The following is an 18,752-nucleotide window of genomic DNA, read 5'->3' as shown; positions in this document are numbered from 1 at the left end:
CAAATATATTTGATAGCCTAACTAATAGCCTAATATTAACTATTTATTTTTGGAATGCCAAAATAAAGTATTGGGTTGTTATTGAAAAGCTAGGGACAGCTACATAATTATGAGTCTTTGAATATTTAATTTTTATGCAACTATTGTATAAATCTAGACATTGCTATTGGGAGCTTTGTAGCTGTAGTTGAGACAGAGTTGGAAAGGCAAATATCACCAAAAGACATGAATTGGACCAGCAGTTTTTTTGATGTGATATTATGTTTCTTGCACTGCCAGTAGACTAGATCACACATGCACTGGTATATTGATACAGGACGTGTTAATATAATAAGCCAAATATATTTTGTTTTCATCACCTCATGCTTCATAACAACAGATGGACATCATGTCCCTGAACATTTAATTTCTGCTCAATTATAGTTTTAGAACTTTAATTAGCTATACGTGCTCAACTGGAAATAGGCTCGTTTGCCAGTTTTTTGTTTTATTTTGATTGTTAAATTGGTCTTAAATCCAATTCCAGATAGTGGTAAAAGGGTTAATTTTGTATTTTCAGTCAGTTGTGATAGAGAAAAGAAATAAACAACCTTGTGCATTCTTATCAGAAGAAGCAACCAACAAAATGAAGCAGAGAAACAGATGACTTGAGGTTTATTACACCTTGATATTATGCCTTCACAGAGATGAAGAGATGTTTCCCCTGACAGGGATGAGGAGAAGCTTCCCCAGAGGCTCGGGAGAGAAAGATCCTTCTCTGTACACCAACCTCCCCCTGAGGACAGTGGCACACACCACTCCTTGCAATGTAAGGCCAAGGTAAGGAGTCAACTGCACACAGAGAGAGGGATAGGGCATCTTTAACAATATTCCCTTCATCAGGCAAGTCATAATAATAATAAACCATACTCTGTCAGTCATTGCATTTGTTCATGACATTATTGTGTTTGTTCACCTTGTTTTTATGATGTATGCTTCCTTGTTTGACCTGACAAAAGATGAAATACAACTGTTATGGTGTTGTGAGCCATTTGTTGGTCATCTTACACCAGTCCTACTTTGGTTGTAGGTTAGGTTATCTGCAAAATGCAACACAGCTAAAATGCATTACATTATACAATGTGTATAAATACAAATGTCAATTTGCATGTGTTGCATTTAAACATACACTGTATGATGCCAAGCCAGTCTATCTCTTCCACAAACTTCGAATGCTCCAGAGCAAATTGCGGGAGCCAACACGTCTGTTTAAGGAGACGACCACCAAATCAGTGTTTGGTGTTTGTAATGAATCCTACAAACCTCAAATTCTCTCTCTGGGTCCCAGATGACCAAGTCGGCATCGTAACCAGGGGCAAGGCTGCCCTTCTGGTTGTCTAGACTACAAAGCTGCGCTGTTTTCTGGCTGAGGAGCCTCACCACATCAAGCAGCTCAAAGCCCCTCTTACTGGCTGAACTCCAGAAGAGAGGCAAACCTGAAAAATGATTTAAAATGTGATCAGTGATAAACTGTCATCAACAGAATTTCTGATGAAAGAGAAAATTAATATTATTTATTAGTTGACGTAAGTGTTTATTTTTCATTAACTCTTTTATAAGAATATCTTACAGTTAAGAATCAAGAATTCACATTATTCTCCCATATCTGTTGTTCCTGGCATTGTCAAAAGGTTTGACAGTCCCAGATTTTCCAGGTGTCAGACTTTGACCCCCCCCACCCCCCCCTTACTAGTCTGAACAGTAAATGATTAGGCTGTAGGCTGTAGGCTGGCCTCTAAATTTGCAGCAAACTTCTGTTTACCTCCCTGTGAACTTTGCCCAGTGGAGGTGATTGTCAAAGGGATGATGGGGAAAGGCATTCGAGCTAACAGCAGCAGAAATCATTAGAAAACAAGAATATCTGCTGCACATCTAGGTTCAAGTTTCTCTCAAAAGGAAATAGGATTAATCAAATAAAAGGAGAGCACCACGTAACAACTGCATAGTAATAGTGCACTGCAGACCTGATGTTAAGCAGTCCTCAAATCTTGATCTGTGCCCAATAGAGAAGAAACAGGGTACAGGACAGATACTGTAATACTGCACTGAATCGGAATCTCATCTTGTCACTGGTCAGTACAGTAGAGATACTGTAATACTGCACTGAATCTCATCTTGTCACTGGTCAGATACTGTAATACTGCACTGAATCTCATCTTGTCACTGGTAGTTACCAAACTGCAGAGAGGAGATTCCTCCCCAAGCCTCAATGAAGTCTCCACGATCCAGTTTCTTCAGATCAGGGGTGCAGGGGGAGTGATCAGACACCACCATGTCAATCTGGCCAGCCTTCAGTGCTGACCACAACTGCTCCTGGTGGGGCACAATAGATCTGTTACTAGTGTCATAGTACTATGACATCACTGATGATGCCACAATATTAGTGGGAAGCTGGGAAGAGATGGTGATGATGTAATCTTGAATTGTGCCTATATATACATTCCCCATGTATGTGTGTCTGTATGTATCAGCTGATTGTATGTTTAATTCTTCTCAATTAAAAAAAAAGAGATGGGTGATGATGTCACAATGGCTGTCTGAGTGTGAAGGCCTAAAAACCTATACGCTGTAGTGCCCCCAGTGGGTGGATCTTTTCAGTTATTTTTGCCATATTCATTACAGTTATAAAAACTGTTTTTGCACATTTTGGAGGCGATCGGAGCAATGGTGCGCCTTGCAATGCTGGACAAACAGACAAACAGCTCTCCAATTATAGGATGAGTACTCCCTGTTTTAGCTGGGGACTCATACTTAAAAAACAACAGCGTGCAGAATCTTGCCTAGATCCCTTTCAGTTTACCCGGTTAGCATGTCCTCTGATGGGTGGGCAGCACTTGAACTGGGTTGCCCCTGCAGGTATGTTCTCTGCAGCAAGACTGAGGTAGTGGTGGGTTGTCTCCACCGTCAAGGGGGCTCCGGCTTGCCGTGCCTCCTCGATCAGCTTCAGGGGCTTTGCAGAGGACAAGTGAACTATATGGCACCGCACCCTGGAGCAGGGGAGGTGGGTGACTGGAAGTCAGTATAACCAATTCTATCCATGAATATGCTACTGGTTAACAGGCTGCTATACTCACTGGTACTGGAGGCAGAGATCTGTGACGATGCGGATTGCCTCTATCTCCATGACGTCTGGCCTGGACTGCAGGAAGGTGGAGTATTGACTGGGATCTAAGATTGGAGTTAGGAGAGGCAGAGATTTGGCACATTGCAGCGTTCATTATTCAACAAATTCAGCTTATATAATGTAAATTTTCATGGCAGGCACACAAACCTAAAAAAAACAACACTTTCATAACAGTGACTGCAATAAACATAAGATATACCAATGAAAGATTATACCGGCTAATATTGTTAAAAATTATCCTTACCCCCTGACTCTTCTGTTGTCTGGTGAACGTCCCTCTCTGCATGAAACTTAAGGGGGAAAGAGGGAAAGTATTTCAATCTCATCTGTTTTATTCCTAGCATGCGAGCATGTGGGTTTAATATAGAAAAAGTGTAAAAGTGTGGTTAATGTTGTGGAAGATGATGCCGTTTTTGAGTCACCAGAAGGACGCTCCCTGTGCCTTGCAGCTGCTTCATGGCCGTGTGCAGATCACAGTCAGTGACGTGGGGGAACTCCTCCACCCCGCTGTGGATGAGGAAGCACTTGAACCCAGCTACTCCGGCCTGGATCATGGGCCGAAGTTCTAACTGTAGGGAGACAGTTGCGGTTTGTGTTTAAGATTTTGCTCCTTATTGAGTATAATGCCTCTGTTTCGTTGTCCGCTGTACCTGGTTGCCAGGGATCACACCTCCCCAGAAGGCCGTGTCCACAAAACACTTCCCTGCTGCCTCCTGCATCTTCTCATGAAAATGATCCACCGTGGTGGTGGGAGGGATGCTGTTGCTATGGGAATATGAGTAAGTTAGATAAAAGAGATCAATGTTATTTTTCTATCCCCAAATAAACCAAACCTAACCCAAATCTTCTCAGATCTATGCACAACTGCATTGTGTACTGTTTCAGAATCAAAACTTATCTGTCAATCCTAATGGTTAACCTTGTTAATGTAATCTTGACCTGAGGGGAACTTAAAAACAGTGTTTTATGTGCAATCTGTTTACCCTGCTACCTTTATCTACCAGCACTGAGCTCACTTTGTGGATGGTGTGTATTGATTCTGGGAGAGGGGAGGAGCCTCAGACTTACAGGGGCATATCCACAATTGTGGTCACCCCTCCGGCGGCGGCGGCCCGGGTGGCGGTCCAGAAGCCCTCCCATGTGGTGCGGCCTGGCTCGTTCACGTGAACATGGCAATCCACAATGCCCGGCATCACCACGCTGTCGCCCACATCCAACACCTGTCATCACACTCGAGTTACATCATCAAAATATGTTGATACTTTATTATATAATAACCTTGTAGTAATGATTATTCATTCACCTCGTGTCAAAACACTTGACTGCAAATAGATTAGTGACATATCGGTTAATTTTCTTTCCAACAGGGGGAGTGTGCTGAACATGAGAGCAGTGCAAGCAAGCCAGCCTACCTCATACAGAGCATCCCCAGAAAAGTTGCAATCTGACAGTATGCTGTTGATTTTCCCATCCTTAATTATGATGACAGCAGGACGGACCTCACTGCCAACCAGTACCCTCCTACTCCTCACAGCACGGACAGTCGATCCAAGCTCCATGACTTTTATTTGCCGAGGGTTTTAAGAGAACTATGGCCTCCTAACTCTGCTTCTAAACCTCAGATATGTTCAGATTGGAGCAGCTCAGCACACTGGAGTTGAGGCACCGCCCCCCTCCTAAATGATTCAAAGGGTAAGGGTTTGTTCACCTCTCCGCTCTGTGTGACAAGGTGCAATCTGAAGTCCAATCATGCACAGCAGTTTAGTTTGACCTATGATTCAGAAAACTCAATGAAAAAAAGAAAAGGGATGGGGGATGAATTAAGTCAGTGGTTTTCAAACTTTTTCACCTTAAGGAGGACCCCGATCACGCACGCACAACTCCCCCCCCCCCCCCCCCCCCCCCCCCCCCCCCATATCTGATAAGATTTCAGCTTTTATGACGACCCTCCCACTCTCCTGGTCCTGTCTTGAAGGAGCCTGGTGTTGGGGTCACTAGGCTGATTAATATAAATTATTGTTTTCACTTTTACTTTGGTGTATGACTCCCCTCATTTGTTACTTCCTTGAGCCGTGCGTGTTGTAACATATGAGGGGAGTCATACACCAAAGTAAAAGTTGAAACAATAATTTATTAACTAAAACTAAGGGAAAATAACTAGACAACACAAGCTACCTTAAACAAACCAACAGAACAAAAGGTGGATCGGTGAGAAGGGAGAGAGCGGTCTTATGCTGCATTTGATTGTAACTCGGAGGTCGCAAATCTCCATTTGCTACTAGGAAAGATCAAATAAAACGGCATGTCAACTCACTCGCAAACTCGGGTATGATTTCTCAACTCCTAGTTGCTCCCAGCTCGTCATTTGGCGTCATTTCAACATGGCCACCCACATCGTATAGTGAGAAAATAAGATTGTCTGAATTTAAAACACATTTTGACACATTTTATTTTTATTTTCAACAATAGCATGCTTTCAGACCAATCGGCATATACCATATACCATATAGTAGTTGGTTAAGCCCATACAATAAACGTTAATGCTATTAGCTGTTAGCTGTCTAATAGCTGATGCTATTAGCATCCATGGTTTTGCGACTTGAAGTAGGTTGGAGATTATGTGTTTCTCATTTTCCACTTCCCACATCCGACCATAAATGAATGCAGCATTAAACCCAATTAGCCTAACAACGCCAACACCAGGCTCCTGCAAGACAGGGCCATCTGGAGAGTGGGAGGGTCATCACACTTTTAGATGTTTTATTAGGCTACAGAAAGTGTATGAAACCCATGACCAAAATAGTCATACATTATGTCATTGTGTTACTTATGGTTGAAATTACCGTGAAAATAAATTATCCTTTTTGCTGGGGACCCCCTGCAACCCCCTCAAGGACCCCTGGGGGTCCCCGGATGGACCCTAGTTTGAGAACCACTGAATGAAGTCATTCCATCTGTTAGGATTGTACTTTTAAATGTCAAAGCACAGACCATAATGAAGATGTGATTTTTTCCATCCTAAAACATAATTCACGTTATTCTTACAATCTTAGCTTAGCTTCTCTGTTGACCGTGAAATGGGGCATGACTTTGTGGGCAAATAAATGTTTGTTCAATTTTTACATCCAAGTGAGCTCAGAGGTGTGAGCCAAAACATTTGCTTATAGCGCCCCCAAATGGCCCAAAGACTGTCTCCCATTCATTGGAGCATCACCCTACACTTGGTATGATGCATTGACTATAATATGGACAGTATGGTCTGATATCACAGGAGCCTTGCCTCTTTTTGTCAACAAAATAATAACTTGTTTATTATTATCAGACTATAGCATCATTATGCGAAGCGTGTTCAGGGTGGACGTCTGTATTCAAGCAGACACAGGGAGGGTGCATCTCTTTAAGAAAACACATCTGACACACTAGGCTTCAGGCAACAGCTCACTCTACTAATAAATTATTCAGGCCCCAGTGCCACTGTCATTTAGACCAATGTCACCATGGCTCTTTCTCCATCGCCCTGTACTGTAGTGGACACACTGGTGTCCCTAAATATCCAAAAGACATTCTCTTCAACACACAACATTCAGTCTCCAGCTACATCGTATTTAAACAGGGAGGCCAAGGGTACATCAGAGGCAGCTCATCCATGTACAACTGTAAGATGATTCATGCGTATGACATCATCCCATTTTATCTGTGGTGATTTAATAGTCTTCATTTTGACATGTTATGGGTGATGTCGATATGCTATGGCTCAAGCATTACATTTGCACCATACTTACAGTATGTGGCGTTACGGCCGACAGAGATCAGACCTTGAAATCTTAATAATGCAGATGAATTAAATAAAGCAATTGCATCAGATCGAAATGGAGGAGACAGAGTGGGCCAGGGAGAGATGTCGCACAGCCAGCAAATGAAAGAGGGATAGAAAGAGAGGGGGGGGGGGCTAGTGACAGGGAGCCTATAGGGAGAGAGAGTGCCTACAGTATCACGTCTGGATAGAAGCTGTGCAAAGAGCAAGGTCACAAAACTGCACAGGCTGAAACCTGAGCAGCTCCGACCTGTCCTCTCAACACATACACAGTTCCTCTTCACTACCCTCTACTTGCCACTGAGCCGCATGTGCAGTGGACTTATATTGTGTTTGATCCCAGTCTAAACTTGGCAACATATCATATGCCCATTCACATTTCACAGGTGCCAGCTGATTTCAAACAAGAGGCATACACCGTGTGAAGCTTGCTATAGAAGATATTAAGTCAATTGAATGTACAAAATATAGGGCGTCTGGGTAGTGCAGTGGTAGATTCCCTGCGTACCACCTCGAGGGCCGCAAGTTCGACCCCCGGCTAGTTGGCGTGCCCGTTTGGGGAGAGGGGAACTTGTGGAAATAGTGTGATACTCCCACACGCCACATCCCCCTCCACGACCCTCCCATCCCCACGGCCCCCCATTCCCCAACCATGCCCCCCTAACTAAACGACCATGAGTGAGTGACTTGAGTGAGTGAGTGTCCTGACTTTGGCATGTTCTGCCCTCGGCCTGGCCTGCTGCCAGCACCGTGGGAATTCAGCCCACTGGATGAAGGTGACTCAGTATGGAGGTGTACATTATTCATGTCACACAGCAGTCCCCATTGAGAGAGTACATTATTTGGTCTGCAATAGGATTCGCTGGAGAAGGGGAGAAAGAGCGTAGAGAACTGGATATACCCTTCAACTCCTAAGCAGACAGCAGAGGAGAAAAGCAGCACTGTTATTTCTGAAAGAAGCCAGACACTACATGCAACACAAATAACATGCCCATATCTTGTGTTTGTGATGACTATCTTCCATAATGCTGTTTCTGTGGCCAGACCCTGCTGTTATTGTGAACCCCAACCCACTTTTGTCTAGATGCTGTCTGTGCTTCACTACGTGTTTCCACGGTAGAGAGCTGCTTTGTGCCAATTGTCTCCTCTCAGCTTGATGCCCAAAGCTTGACCTACTAAGCCTTAATTCACCACAAAGTGGTTTTATGAATATTGTCCAAAAATGGATAAACTAGAAAAGTCCACGCACGCAGTAGAATGCAGATCTCCGCCAGGCACTGCTATGCCTAAAGCCCCTTCTCACAGAGCCATTGTGACAGCATCAGCAATGACAGACATCATTGATGTCACTCGAGAACTGTGATGTCATCAGTTATTTATGACAGACACTGATGATGTCATAATAATAACAACCCAGCGAGGAGGGAACAGACACACAGACGGACGCATTAGCAATGTCACTGTTGAGGGTTAATGTCACTGTTGAAGGTTGGTGTTTCACTTATGATGTCATACTTATGATGTCATCACTAGGCATAAAAAATAACAACAGGAAAATAAATTGATTTTTTTCCCTGTTGCTATTTTTTCTCTCGCTTAAACCGAATGTTTTATGGTCACTCACGATTCAGTAGATCACTGGTTGGCTTCGTTCCAGCATTAAAACTCATTATATAAGGATTTATCGAAATGTCTATGGAGAAAATGAATGCGGAACTTACTTCCGGGGCAAATTACGTCACGCAAAGTCACGTGCCTGTTGAGCTCTAATGCAGGAGCTCCACCAGCAAGGAGGGAACCGACAGACACACACAACCAATCACATAATCTCCCCATGCCTTCGCCTCTGGCGGAGATAATAAAAACATCCTTTGAAACTAGGCTATATTTGCCTATTGGAAAAAAAAACTGTGTGTGTGTGTGTGTGTGTGTGTGTGTGTGTGTGTGTGTGTGTGTGTGCTACTCACTCCTAGGCAGATAGGCGGATAGGCGGACCCCATTTTTATTTTGTATTTTTGGCTGGTGAGTGAAGCAAATCTACCAGTGACAGTGATATTTTACCAGAATTTGGCTGGTGGCTGGTGCTAATTTTGGACCCTGTCTCAATAAAGGGATTTACAGCGCAGGTACACTCAATTAAAGCCAAAAGCACAATAAGCCTCTATAAATTGTCCAAAAACCAATATGGAACATTTGGTCAAAAATAAAGGATTGGGGCAGGGGTTCTCAACCTTTTTGAGCCGGGCCTCCCAAAAAACTTTAGGGGGTTTTTCGACTCCCCCCTCCTACCGCTGCCCAATCCCCCACGGTCTACGCTGGAGGAGACGACTTGCCAGTTTATATATCTTTATATTATACTATGTTAAGTCATTGGCATGAGAGATTTAATCTTTTTTACAATCATCCCATGACCCCCCCCAAAATAATCTTGCGGCCCCCCGAGGGGTCCCGACCCCAGTTGATCATTTTGGTCCCAGGCCCAGGCAAGATACGCGATGCTGGCCCAAGAGGCTCTGGGTTATGGGCCCCCTGAGGTCATCCCTGCTCCTCCCCTCTCTCTCTCCTTCTCTTCTCTCCCCTCCCCTCCCCTCCCCTCCCCTCCCCTCCCCTCCCCTCCCCTCCCCTCCCCTCCCCTCCCCTCCCCTCCCCTACCCCCAACCCCTCTCTCTCGCTCTCTCTCTCCACTACTGCATTGATGCTGTTACACCTCCCTCGGCGGTGACGTCACCGGCTCGGTGGAGCTCAGCATCCTCTGCCACAGACAGACAGGGAGACAGCACCGAGCCATTTTGACTGCTGGAGCACACAGGCGAACAGCCACCTCTCTGGGTCCACTCCCCGGCTAAAACAGGCTACAGGGCGGCTTAAAAACACAGGCACTTCAACCTCGACCAGGTCTTCCATGGACAGGAGAGGAGGCATGTAGCAGACCTGGAGGAGGGAGGAGGACATTGTGGAGATCAGCTGGGAAAGCACACAAAATCGGAGCGAGGCGTTGTTGACATTGCAGAGGTAGGATTCCCCTGTGTGTGGGTGCTTTTTTCTTCCATTGTCCTGCCTATAATGCAGTTTTAATGAGACAGTATTTATTTACTTAGTGTTGAATCTCATGGGATGGGGTTGGCATAGGGTGCGGCCATTGAAGCGGCTGTCAACACTACAGACCCTCGGTCGGTCCAACGGGGTTTGAGAGGGAGAATGAAATGTCAGTAAAGCTGACTCCAAATATAATAACGTTAGGTACTAACGTTAGGTAGCCTACTATTATATTGTGTTTATTTTAGCTTACAGGATAAATTGTGTTTTAATTATGTGAGCTCACTCAGGACGACATGAACTAACGCCTTAATTGAGCGGAAGGTAACGTAAACTGCGACGCATGTAATTTAGCATAGCTAAATGAAACAAGCGTATTTTTCTCATAACGCTAATTAATAGCTTTTGCAGTAACGTGTGTAGGTAGCAATTATCTCAAAATTGTATGATATCGGTGCTGTCTATTGTTTTCAGCTTTGTCATTAGGACTAGAAACTCACTAATACATTAATTTCACACTTTTTTTTTAAGTATAATATAAGTATATAATAATAATAATGTAAAACTGTTACTGTATCAAATATTGGTCACGTTACACGTTACACATCACATAACATCAGCATTTCCCCCTTTGTCACCGGCAAAATGGTGGCCGCCCAGCTGCATCCTCATCAGCTGATTGGCCTGAACGCATCCGTATGTGCAGCTTCACTGGGACTGGGTATCGGCCATGGATGGATGGATGTTGGAATACATTTTTAAATAACTTTTATTTTTACAAGGCTATTCTGTCACAAAGAGGTTGGACATAATCACGATGGGCACACCGGGCATGTAAAATGTGTCATGACACTGAGCTAGCCTAATGTACATGTAGGATGTGGCAGCAGAGCAATCAGGACTGCATGGTATGCATGTGCATGGAATCAGGTTTTACCCCCCCCCCCCTTCCCCCCCATCACATCACACAATCATAATCAAATATTAAATGTCAAATTCACAGATCAATGTCATGCCATTTAAATCCCCATATTAAGGAACAAGTCTGAACCATGCCTAGCCTATTATCAATTATGGTCTATTTTGAACTTCATTTATATTGAATTGAGACAATATTGTATTGGATGTTGAGTAATTTATTTTATTCCATCTTTTTAGTTTCTTGAATCTAATTTCACCCAATCATACTGTTACACATTGACATGCTATTTGTAAAATTGTCCCTATACTGACATACTGTACATGAAGCTTTCGTCTCATGCAGGAGTGAATGATCAATGTGCCAACAGTAAAGGATGTACCAGGAAGCAGTGTGACACAGCAGTTTTATCAACATCTTATGACGACAAACCCTAGAATCATAAACACCTAACAAGATGATTGAATATTGATACATGTATTCTATAGGCTACCATTAAAGAAATGCAACATTCTCCATGTAATATCCTAACATTGTGCAGCAGACAGTTCATTGAATCTCAGTCACATTCCAGGCTCATTGCTTGCTGTTGTTGAGATAGTTGACCAGAATGAAAAATGACATCGATGATGAGTCATGGTTGCACTCCATGCCCTCACTATGCCTCCATTATATACTGATTATATGGTCATGATATACTGTAGCCATATTTAGTGTTGTATTGGTGATTGTATGGTAGAACATCCTATACTGTGTATCACCAACCCTTCCTGTACTCACAATCCGGTATCCGCTCAGTGCCAAACCCTGGTTTTGTGGCAGGTTTCTGTGTTATGTGGCCATTCTAATCCCTGGAAATAGTCTGAGATTTAGCTGTTGCTGCACTTCTTTTGTTGCTGCTAGGCTTGTTATCCATCTGCCCTGACTGTAGCTGACCATGCATGGTCTTTTCAGGTTACAGCCACATCGCCCTGCCCTGTGCTATATGACTGTAGCTGACAATGCATGGTCTTTTCAGGTTACAGCCATATCACCCTGCCCTGTGCTATATCTGTAGCGGACCAATGACCATGCATGGTCTTTTCAGGTTACAGCCACATCGCCCTGCCCTGTGCTATATGACTGTAGCTGACTGACCATGCATGGTCTTTTCAGATTACAGCCACATCGCCCTGCCCTGTGCTATATGACTGTAGCTGACCAATGACCATGCATGGTCTTTTCAGATTACAGCCACATCGCCCTGCCCTGTGCTATGACTGTAGCTGACCAATGACCATGCATGGTCTTTTCAGGTTACAGCCATATCACCCTGCCCTGTGCTATATGACAGTAGCTGACCAATGACCATGCATGGTCTTTTCAGATTACAGCCACATCGCCCTGCCCTGTGCTATATGACTGTAGCTGACTGACCATGCATGGTCTTTTCAGATTACAGCCATATCACCCTGCCCTGTGCTATGACTGTAGCTGACCATGCATGGTCTTTTCAGATTACAGCCACATCGCCCTGCCCTGTGCTATATGACTGTAGCTGACTGACCATGCATGGTCTTTTCAGATTACAGCCACAGAGCCCTGCCCTGTGCTATATGGGTTAGGTAGCATCATGTTTTTATGCCCCAAAATGCACTTTGCGCTGAAGAGGCGTGGCGCAGTGCCAGAATAGGCCAGAATGGGCATTTCGGCCTTAAATACCAGCCTATAGCGATCGTTAATTTTGCGGTTAACGCTTTTCAAAACCAGGCCTTATTCAGTGCGCCGGGGATATAGCCAGTAACCTAGGCCTAGCTACTGCAAAAGTTAACTGTTGAAAATTCAATGTCTGGTTTTGTCACGAGCAGCCTACAGCTGAAGTCCCTCTCGCCATCAAGCAGACAGTGACGGAAGCATGTTTCTTTATGTGCGCCAAGGGGAAAATTACAGACTAAATTGGTGGGAAATGCGGGGCTACTGTGTGCGTAATTACACAGCGGAGATGCAGGAGAGAGAGAGCCCGAAAAGGGATAAGCATACATCCATATAACAGCATGAAAGCTGAAAAACATTTATGGCAGTAACACATACATACCATGGTCCATTCCTACTATTTGAGCCGCGGCAGCATTAATTGCACACTTTTTTATAATGTCCTAGGTCTAATAACTGTTTGTTTGTTTGTTTTGGTCTCGGGCTGAGTGTATGTGACAACGGCGGGTGAGTTGATCTTGGTCCGCGTCTCAAGCGGGTTGGGTTGGGTCGGATTCGATTTTTTAGGACCGTTGAGAAAGGAGGACAGCACTCGAAGTTGAATACTTTTATTGCCACACAGACGTTTGTGCAGCAGCCCTTCTTCAGCGTGTGTGCGGGAGAGGTGTTTAGACTATGATCTGTGATGCAGCAGCCCTTCTTCAGCGTGTGTGCAGGAGAGGTGTTTAGACTATGATCTGTGATGCGCTGAGATCTCCAAATTGGCATGGATAGATGACAGCATGCTGCCGCGACCGGACTGGATCTCCGTGGATCGGAGCTTGGAAGGGAAGAATGTGATTGGTTTACTGCAGATCGCCAATGGCCACAGTTGTGAATAATTCTATGCTTAAAAAGGCGTGGTTAAATGGTTAGCGCCGCGCAATCTGGCAGGAAAAATTAGGGAATGCGTATGACAATGCCCACTAATAGCGCCACGTCGTGCAAATTTAAGGCCAGGGGGAGAATAGAGCCCAATGGCTCCCTCAACCAATATCCTTAAAATCATATCATAACATAACATAACATAACATATCATAACATAACATAACATAACATAACATAACATAACATAACATATGCCAAAAAAGTGGCATAATTACTTTAAAGTCTACATTCTACATTTAAGAGTAGTATCATTTAGGATTGACTATGTTTTCCCTTCTACAGATTCCCAGCCCCCAGGCCCTGCACCTGGGCATCGAAGAAGGGCACCCCAAGGTGCTAGGAAGGCAGCACCATGTCAGCGGCCTCTGTGAAGGTGGCGGTGCGTGTCCGCCCCTTCAATTCAAGGGAGATTGGAAAAGAGAGCAAATGTATCATTCAGATGTCTGGGAACACCACCAGTAAGTACTTTTAACGGTTAGAGCGTTTCTCAACCACTGGGCCGTGGCCCACTGGTGGGCCTCAGAGACCCATCTAGTGGGCCACGACAGACCTCTCACATCAAGATATCAGAATGATGTTTGCGAAGGTGGTCCTTGGAAATGTTTTAACAATCAGAAGTGGGCCTTAAATTACAAAAGAATGAGCTCCCCTAACCAGAGCCTTTAATATCTATCAATTTGTTACCTGCTTCAAGTTCTCTGTTCAACTTCATCACACCTATGTGGGTTAAGGTTCTGTCTCATACAAATACGTTTTTGTTATTAGTTTCAGTTCAGCATTAAATATGGATTGCAGGAAAAGTACATGAATAGGTTGGCAGCCAGGTTTAGATTGATAGGGAGACTGTCCTTCCAGCCCATCCTGACAGTAAGCATCCAGGGTGCTGAAGTGTCCTTGAACTGAGATACCAATCCTTACCCGTCCCAGGGTGCTGCTCTGTATCCTGACTTCTGACCTCTGACCTCCCTGTGCAGGAGGGTAAGTGGAAAGAGGATTTCCCTAAGAGGATCGATACTAACTAGTTTTGAAGAATTGCCGTGATCGACACACTTGCCCATGTTAAAGTAATTACTGATAGATAACTTACAATACGCGATAAGCTGTTATAATGTAGTGAAATGTAGGCCTACCTGACCTATTTGCTAAAAATAGGCGGATGTCTTCCCAATAGACTTTTAGCATGAGATTGCCTATATCTGAATGAAAATGATGCCATGTTCAGCTTCTCTGCAGAATTGACAGCTGTCTAATTACTCTGTAATTATTACATGTACTACGATTGTAGTACTACTACTACTACTACTAGTCTGTGTAGGATCATGATTTTCAATTACAACAGTTATAAATCAACTGTAGAGCAAATATCAGATTGAAATCTTAAATAATCAGTAAACGATCTCTAGAAGTTGACTTAAGAAGTTGACTTAATAAGAATCATATATCATACGAGTGGACATTATTTCTCACAGATTTGACATTTGATATTAATTCAGGGTTAGACTAGTTATTTATTAATGTGGCAGTCCAGAGTAAGCCAAATTCTGCAATGGCTTCTTCAAAAGAATTTGATGATTAATTGTTACATTAAAATCTCTGTGAATAGAAAAGTGTCGGTGTCATGCATACAATTATACAACTAGCACAATACTGGAATAGACACCGCCTGATAGACACTCACACTCAGTATTACAGTACAATTTGGAAGAAATGATTGATTGATAATTGATTTTGTCCCTGTGAAATTGAAATAATACATACGATTTGATAGTGTTCAGTATTTTTACTTGTATCTGACCAGAAAAGGCGAGTCGGCGACAGTTTGAAATTGTGTGTAAAGCCTGCTGGATTTCCGTTTTGTGGCAGTATGTTGTTGAGTTTGTAAGCGTTCACCAGAGCCTCAGTCATTTCGATGGCCCTGCGTTCCTTGGAATACAGTGAACAGAGAGAGAGGACCCTTAGTGGAGTGGCATGGCTAGTCGAACAGAGACAGAGGACCCTAGTCTTGGAATACAGCGAACAGAGAGAGAGGACCCTTAGCGGAGTGGCATGGCTAGTCGAACTGAGAGAGAGGACCCTAGTCTTGGAATACAGTGAACAGAGAGAGGACCCTAGTCGAGCAGAGAGACAGGACCCTAGTCTTGGAATACAGTGAACAGAGAGAGACAGGACCCTAGTCGAACAGAGACAGAGGACCCTAGTCGAACAGAGAGAGAGGAGCCTAGTCGAAAGGAGACTGGAAAGATATTTGATATCTAGTCTGCTTCGGAAGGTAAAGCCATTTGTCAATAATGAATGAGGCTTCCTGAAATATTTACTGTTTGGCCTAATTTAGCCATCTTCCCCTCCTTCCTCATGTCATGGCTGACTAGACAACAAGCTGTTCAGCTTTTTTGGGCTGTCATTTCATTTCTTAAAATATGCCTAGTTGCCTACTGTTGTAGGCCCCTTGCTGCACGGTCCCTGCCTATTTAGGGGGAGAGTACTGCATGTTAAATTCCTTCTTAATTGGACTTTAAAAAAAAATCACAATCTTGAATAGTAAATTAAACGATCGTTTTGTAAATCAGTCCCTCAAGGAGCTTCTGTGATTGTGTCCAAAACTGCCTTCATTGGCAGAGAGCTGAGTATTTTAGACAGTCAATATTACTGTCAGCATTGTCTCCTCTAACAATGTACGCTCAGATTAAAGACAGCCCCCTGGTAGTGACACTGGGATGCCGACGTGGTATCTCTGAATGTAATTTCTAAACACACAAAGCCAATTTCACTGTTTTAATCAAGCATGTTATTTGAGTGAATCTAACTTGAAAATGTGGGTGAATTTTATTGGCATGCTATATATACCATGATGGCAGCAGGTACGGTGTTTGTTTATACTGTGTTTTCCTTGACATGCTAATTTGTTCATTTACTGTTCATTCACTGCATTATCCAGATTTTGAGACAACACACTTGTGTTTGGAGACCTCCTCAGAGAGGTCAGCATCATATTGTTGCAATAGGAGCTGTACTGTTGCTCATTGAGCAGTATGCATTATGCTGCCAAATCAGGCTGTCAAAACTTACTGAGATGAGGACCCAATGATGCATAAACAATTTTCAGCACAAGATTACTGCAAAAACATTCTATTTTTTGTGCTGGGGCCATGTCAGAGCTTTTTTTTTAAGACGTAGACTTTTATTTATATACTGTGAAGTCTGACTATATATAGTTAGCCCATGCATGCTAATCTGAGCAACATAAAAAAGTGACTGTAGTCCTAATTATCTCCTCACACCTGCATTTTGGTTCAATTTGGGAGATCTTGGGCTCAATTCCCCACAAAATAAATCACTGGTGCAGGATGGTGGACTGGCAGGTTTTGCACTACAGGCTACAGGGAGAAGGACATGTTATCATGTAAACTGATAGAAAGTCCTTTCAGAACATTACAATTAATCTGAGGATAATAATTAGAGTGGGTCCCCCACATCATGACAATATTTGTACAAGACGTTTTGGCTGTATGACACAATTCTGATTCTTCAATCTAATTTAATACAATTTCACACATTTGAGTTTACCATCATATTATCAGTATCAGAAAACGTCCTCATGTTTTAGTGCGACTCCAGCCTTTGGTGAGCTCAGCACACATGGAGGCACTCAGTGAGACAGCAGTGCTTTTCAGCAGAGCAGATTGTTATCTTCCATACAGAGTCAATGGCTCTGGATGTGGACTCTAAGATGTGAGCAGACTGATGTCGTGAAAAGGCCCACTGGTAGCAGTGTCTGGAGGGGGTATAAATGGCCCCTTGTTGGTTTTTTTTGCAGTCTGGGCCAAGGGAAGGAAGAAGAAGAAGTTTTGTGTCATTGTGTGTGTGTGTGTGTGTGTGTGTGTGTGTGTGTGTGTGTGTGTGTGTGTGTGTGTGTGTGTGTGTGTGTGTGTGTGTGTGTGTGTGTGTGTGTGTGTGTGTGTGTGTGTGTGTGTGTGTGTGTGTGTGCCCGTGTGTATCTCGCTCTCTGCTTTGTGCTCTCTGACAACCACAATAGCCCAATTCCCACAGGCTTGGCTTAGAGACCTTCCCCGCCGGCCCACGCCAAACTTCATTAAGATGCAGGAGGCAGACACTGAGGGAATCACTGGCCTCAGTTTACGGGGATATTAGATGAAATACTTGGTGAATAAATAGTTATATATTTATACAGTGAATAAATAGTTATATATTCTGCAGTAGAGGAAGGAGTGAATAGAGAGGCAAAGTGAACGCCACTTCCTGCTTCAGCACTATACCAGAGATTTTCATCCGCCATTTATTTTCCCATAGACATTTTGTAAAATGCTTATACAAATAGTTTTACTTGTTCAAACCAAACAGTTCAGATACATTTACAAACAGGAGAGACCACATAACTTTAACTCGGACCAAAACGTAAAAAAAAAAAAAGGCGGATTTGAAGATTTTTTTTCCCGATGTTTCCTTTTTAAGTTTTGGTCTGAGTGAAATGTTCTGTGGTCTCTCCCAATTCTAAATATATCTGAACTGTTCGGTTTTAACAAGTACAACTAGTTTTTATAAGCATTTTACGAAATGTCTATGGGAAAATAAATGGCGGATGAACATCTCTGGTACTGTACAGTGCTGAAGCAGGAAGTGACGTTCACTTTGCCTCTCTATTCACCTTATGTAGCCCCGCCCACTTGACCCAGTTGTGTTATGACTTCCTGTTCAAAACACCGTCTGTTTTACCTGGTCACTAGTACTGTACTGTCACAGGAAGTGTAAACACAATGTGAAGTAACTGACTGAGCCCTGTGTTCATAAGGTGAATATAGGACTCATGGATACAACAGATTTCACTGCTGGACTTACTCAAAAGTCAAAATATATCTTGATGTACTTTACGGGTATCTTCACCTTATTACAACAAGCTGTTTATATCTGGGCAATGTAAGGGTAAATGCTTTTGTACCTCCACTTTTGTTGTCATGGTAGTGTCTGGCTGTGTGCAGAGTAGACATTCTTGTTGTCATGGTAGTGTCTGGCTGTGTGTTGTCATGGTAGTGTCTGGCTGTGTGTTGTCATGGTAGTGTCTGGCTGTGTGTTGTTATGGTAGTGTCTGGCTGTGTGTTGTCATGGTAGTGTCTGGCTGTGTGTTGTCATGGTAGTGTCTGGCTGTGTGTTGTTATGGTAGTGTCTGGCTGTGTGTTGTCATGGTA

The 18,752-nt window shown here is 43.4% G+C and overlaps 2 protein-coding genes across 2 annotated transcripts in view; one reads left to right on the top strand and one right to left on the bottom strand.

Moving 5' to 3' along the window:
- Nucleotides 1-678: 678 nt before the first annotated feature.
- On the bottom strand, nucleotides 679-4,722 carry LOC310786107 (allantoinase, mitochondrial; the record flags this gene model as incomplete). Its single annotated transcript, XM_083647287.1, has 11 exons — nucleotides 679-831; nucleotides 956-988; nucleotides 1,303-1,475; nucleotides 2,214-2,352; nucleotides 2,840-3,026; nucleotides 3,114-3,207; nucleotides 3,408-3,453; nucleotides 3,586-3,732; nucleotides 3,814-3,928; nucleotides 4,232-4,383; nucleotides 4,576-4,722. The coding sequence occupies 11 exons, from the start codon at nucleotides 4,720-4,722 to the stop codon at nucleotides 679-681; spliced, it is 1,386 nt and encodes a 461-aa protein (XP_083503413.1).
- A 9,181-nt stretch (nucleotides 4,723-13,903) lies between these two features.
- kif1aa (kinesin family member 1Aa) overlaps nucleotides 13,904-18,752 on the top strand; it is a gene marked incomplete at both ends in the record, with an annotated part of 54,840 nt that continues 49,991 nt past the window's right edge. Inside the window, one exon of the mRNA XM_083647286.1 lies at nucleotides 13,904-14,009. Within this exon, the coding sequence (XP_083503412.1) occupies nucleotides 13,904-14,009 (106 nt within the window). The remainder of the gene's footprint in view (nucleotides 14,010-18,752) is intronic.

This window comes from Poromitra crassiceps (genome assembly GCF_964638095.1).
Source record: "Poromitra crassiceps genome assembly, chromosome: 12".
NCBI classification, from domain to species: Eukaryota; Metazoa; Chordata; class Actinopteri; order Beryciformes; family Melamphaidae; genus Poromitra; species Poromitra crassiceps.
This window is presented reverse-complemented; position numbering and strand designations above follow the sequence as displayed.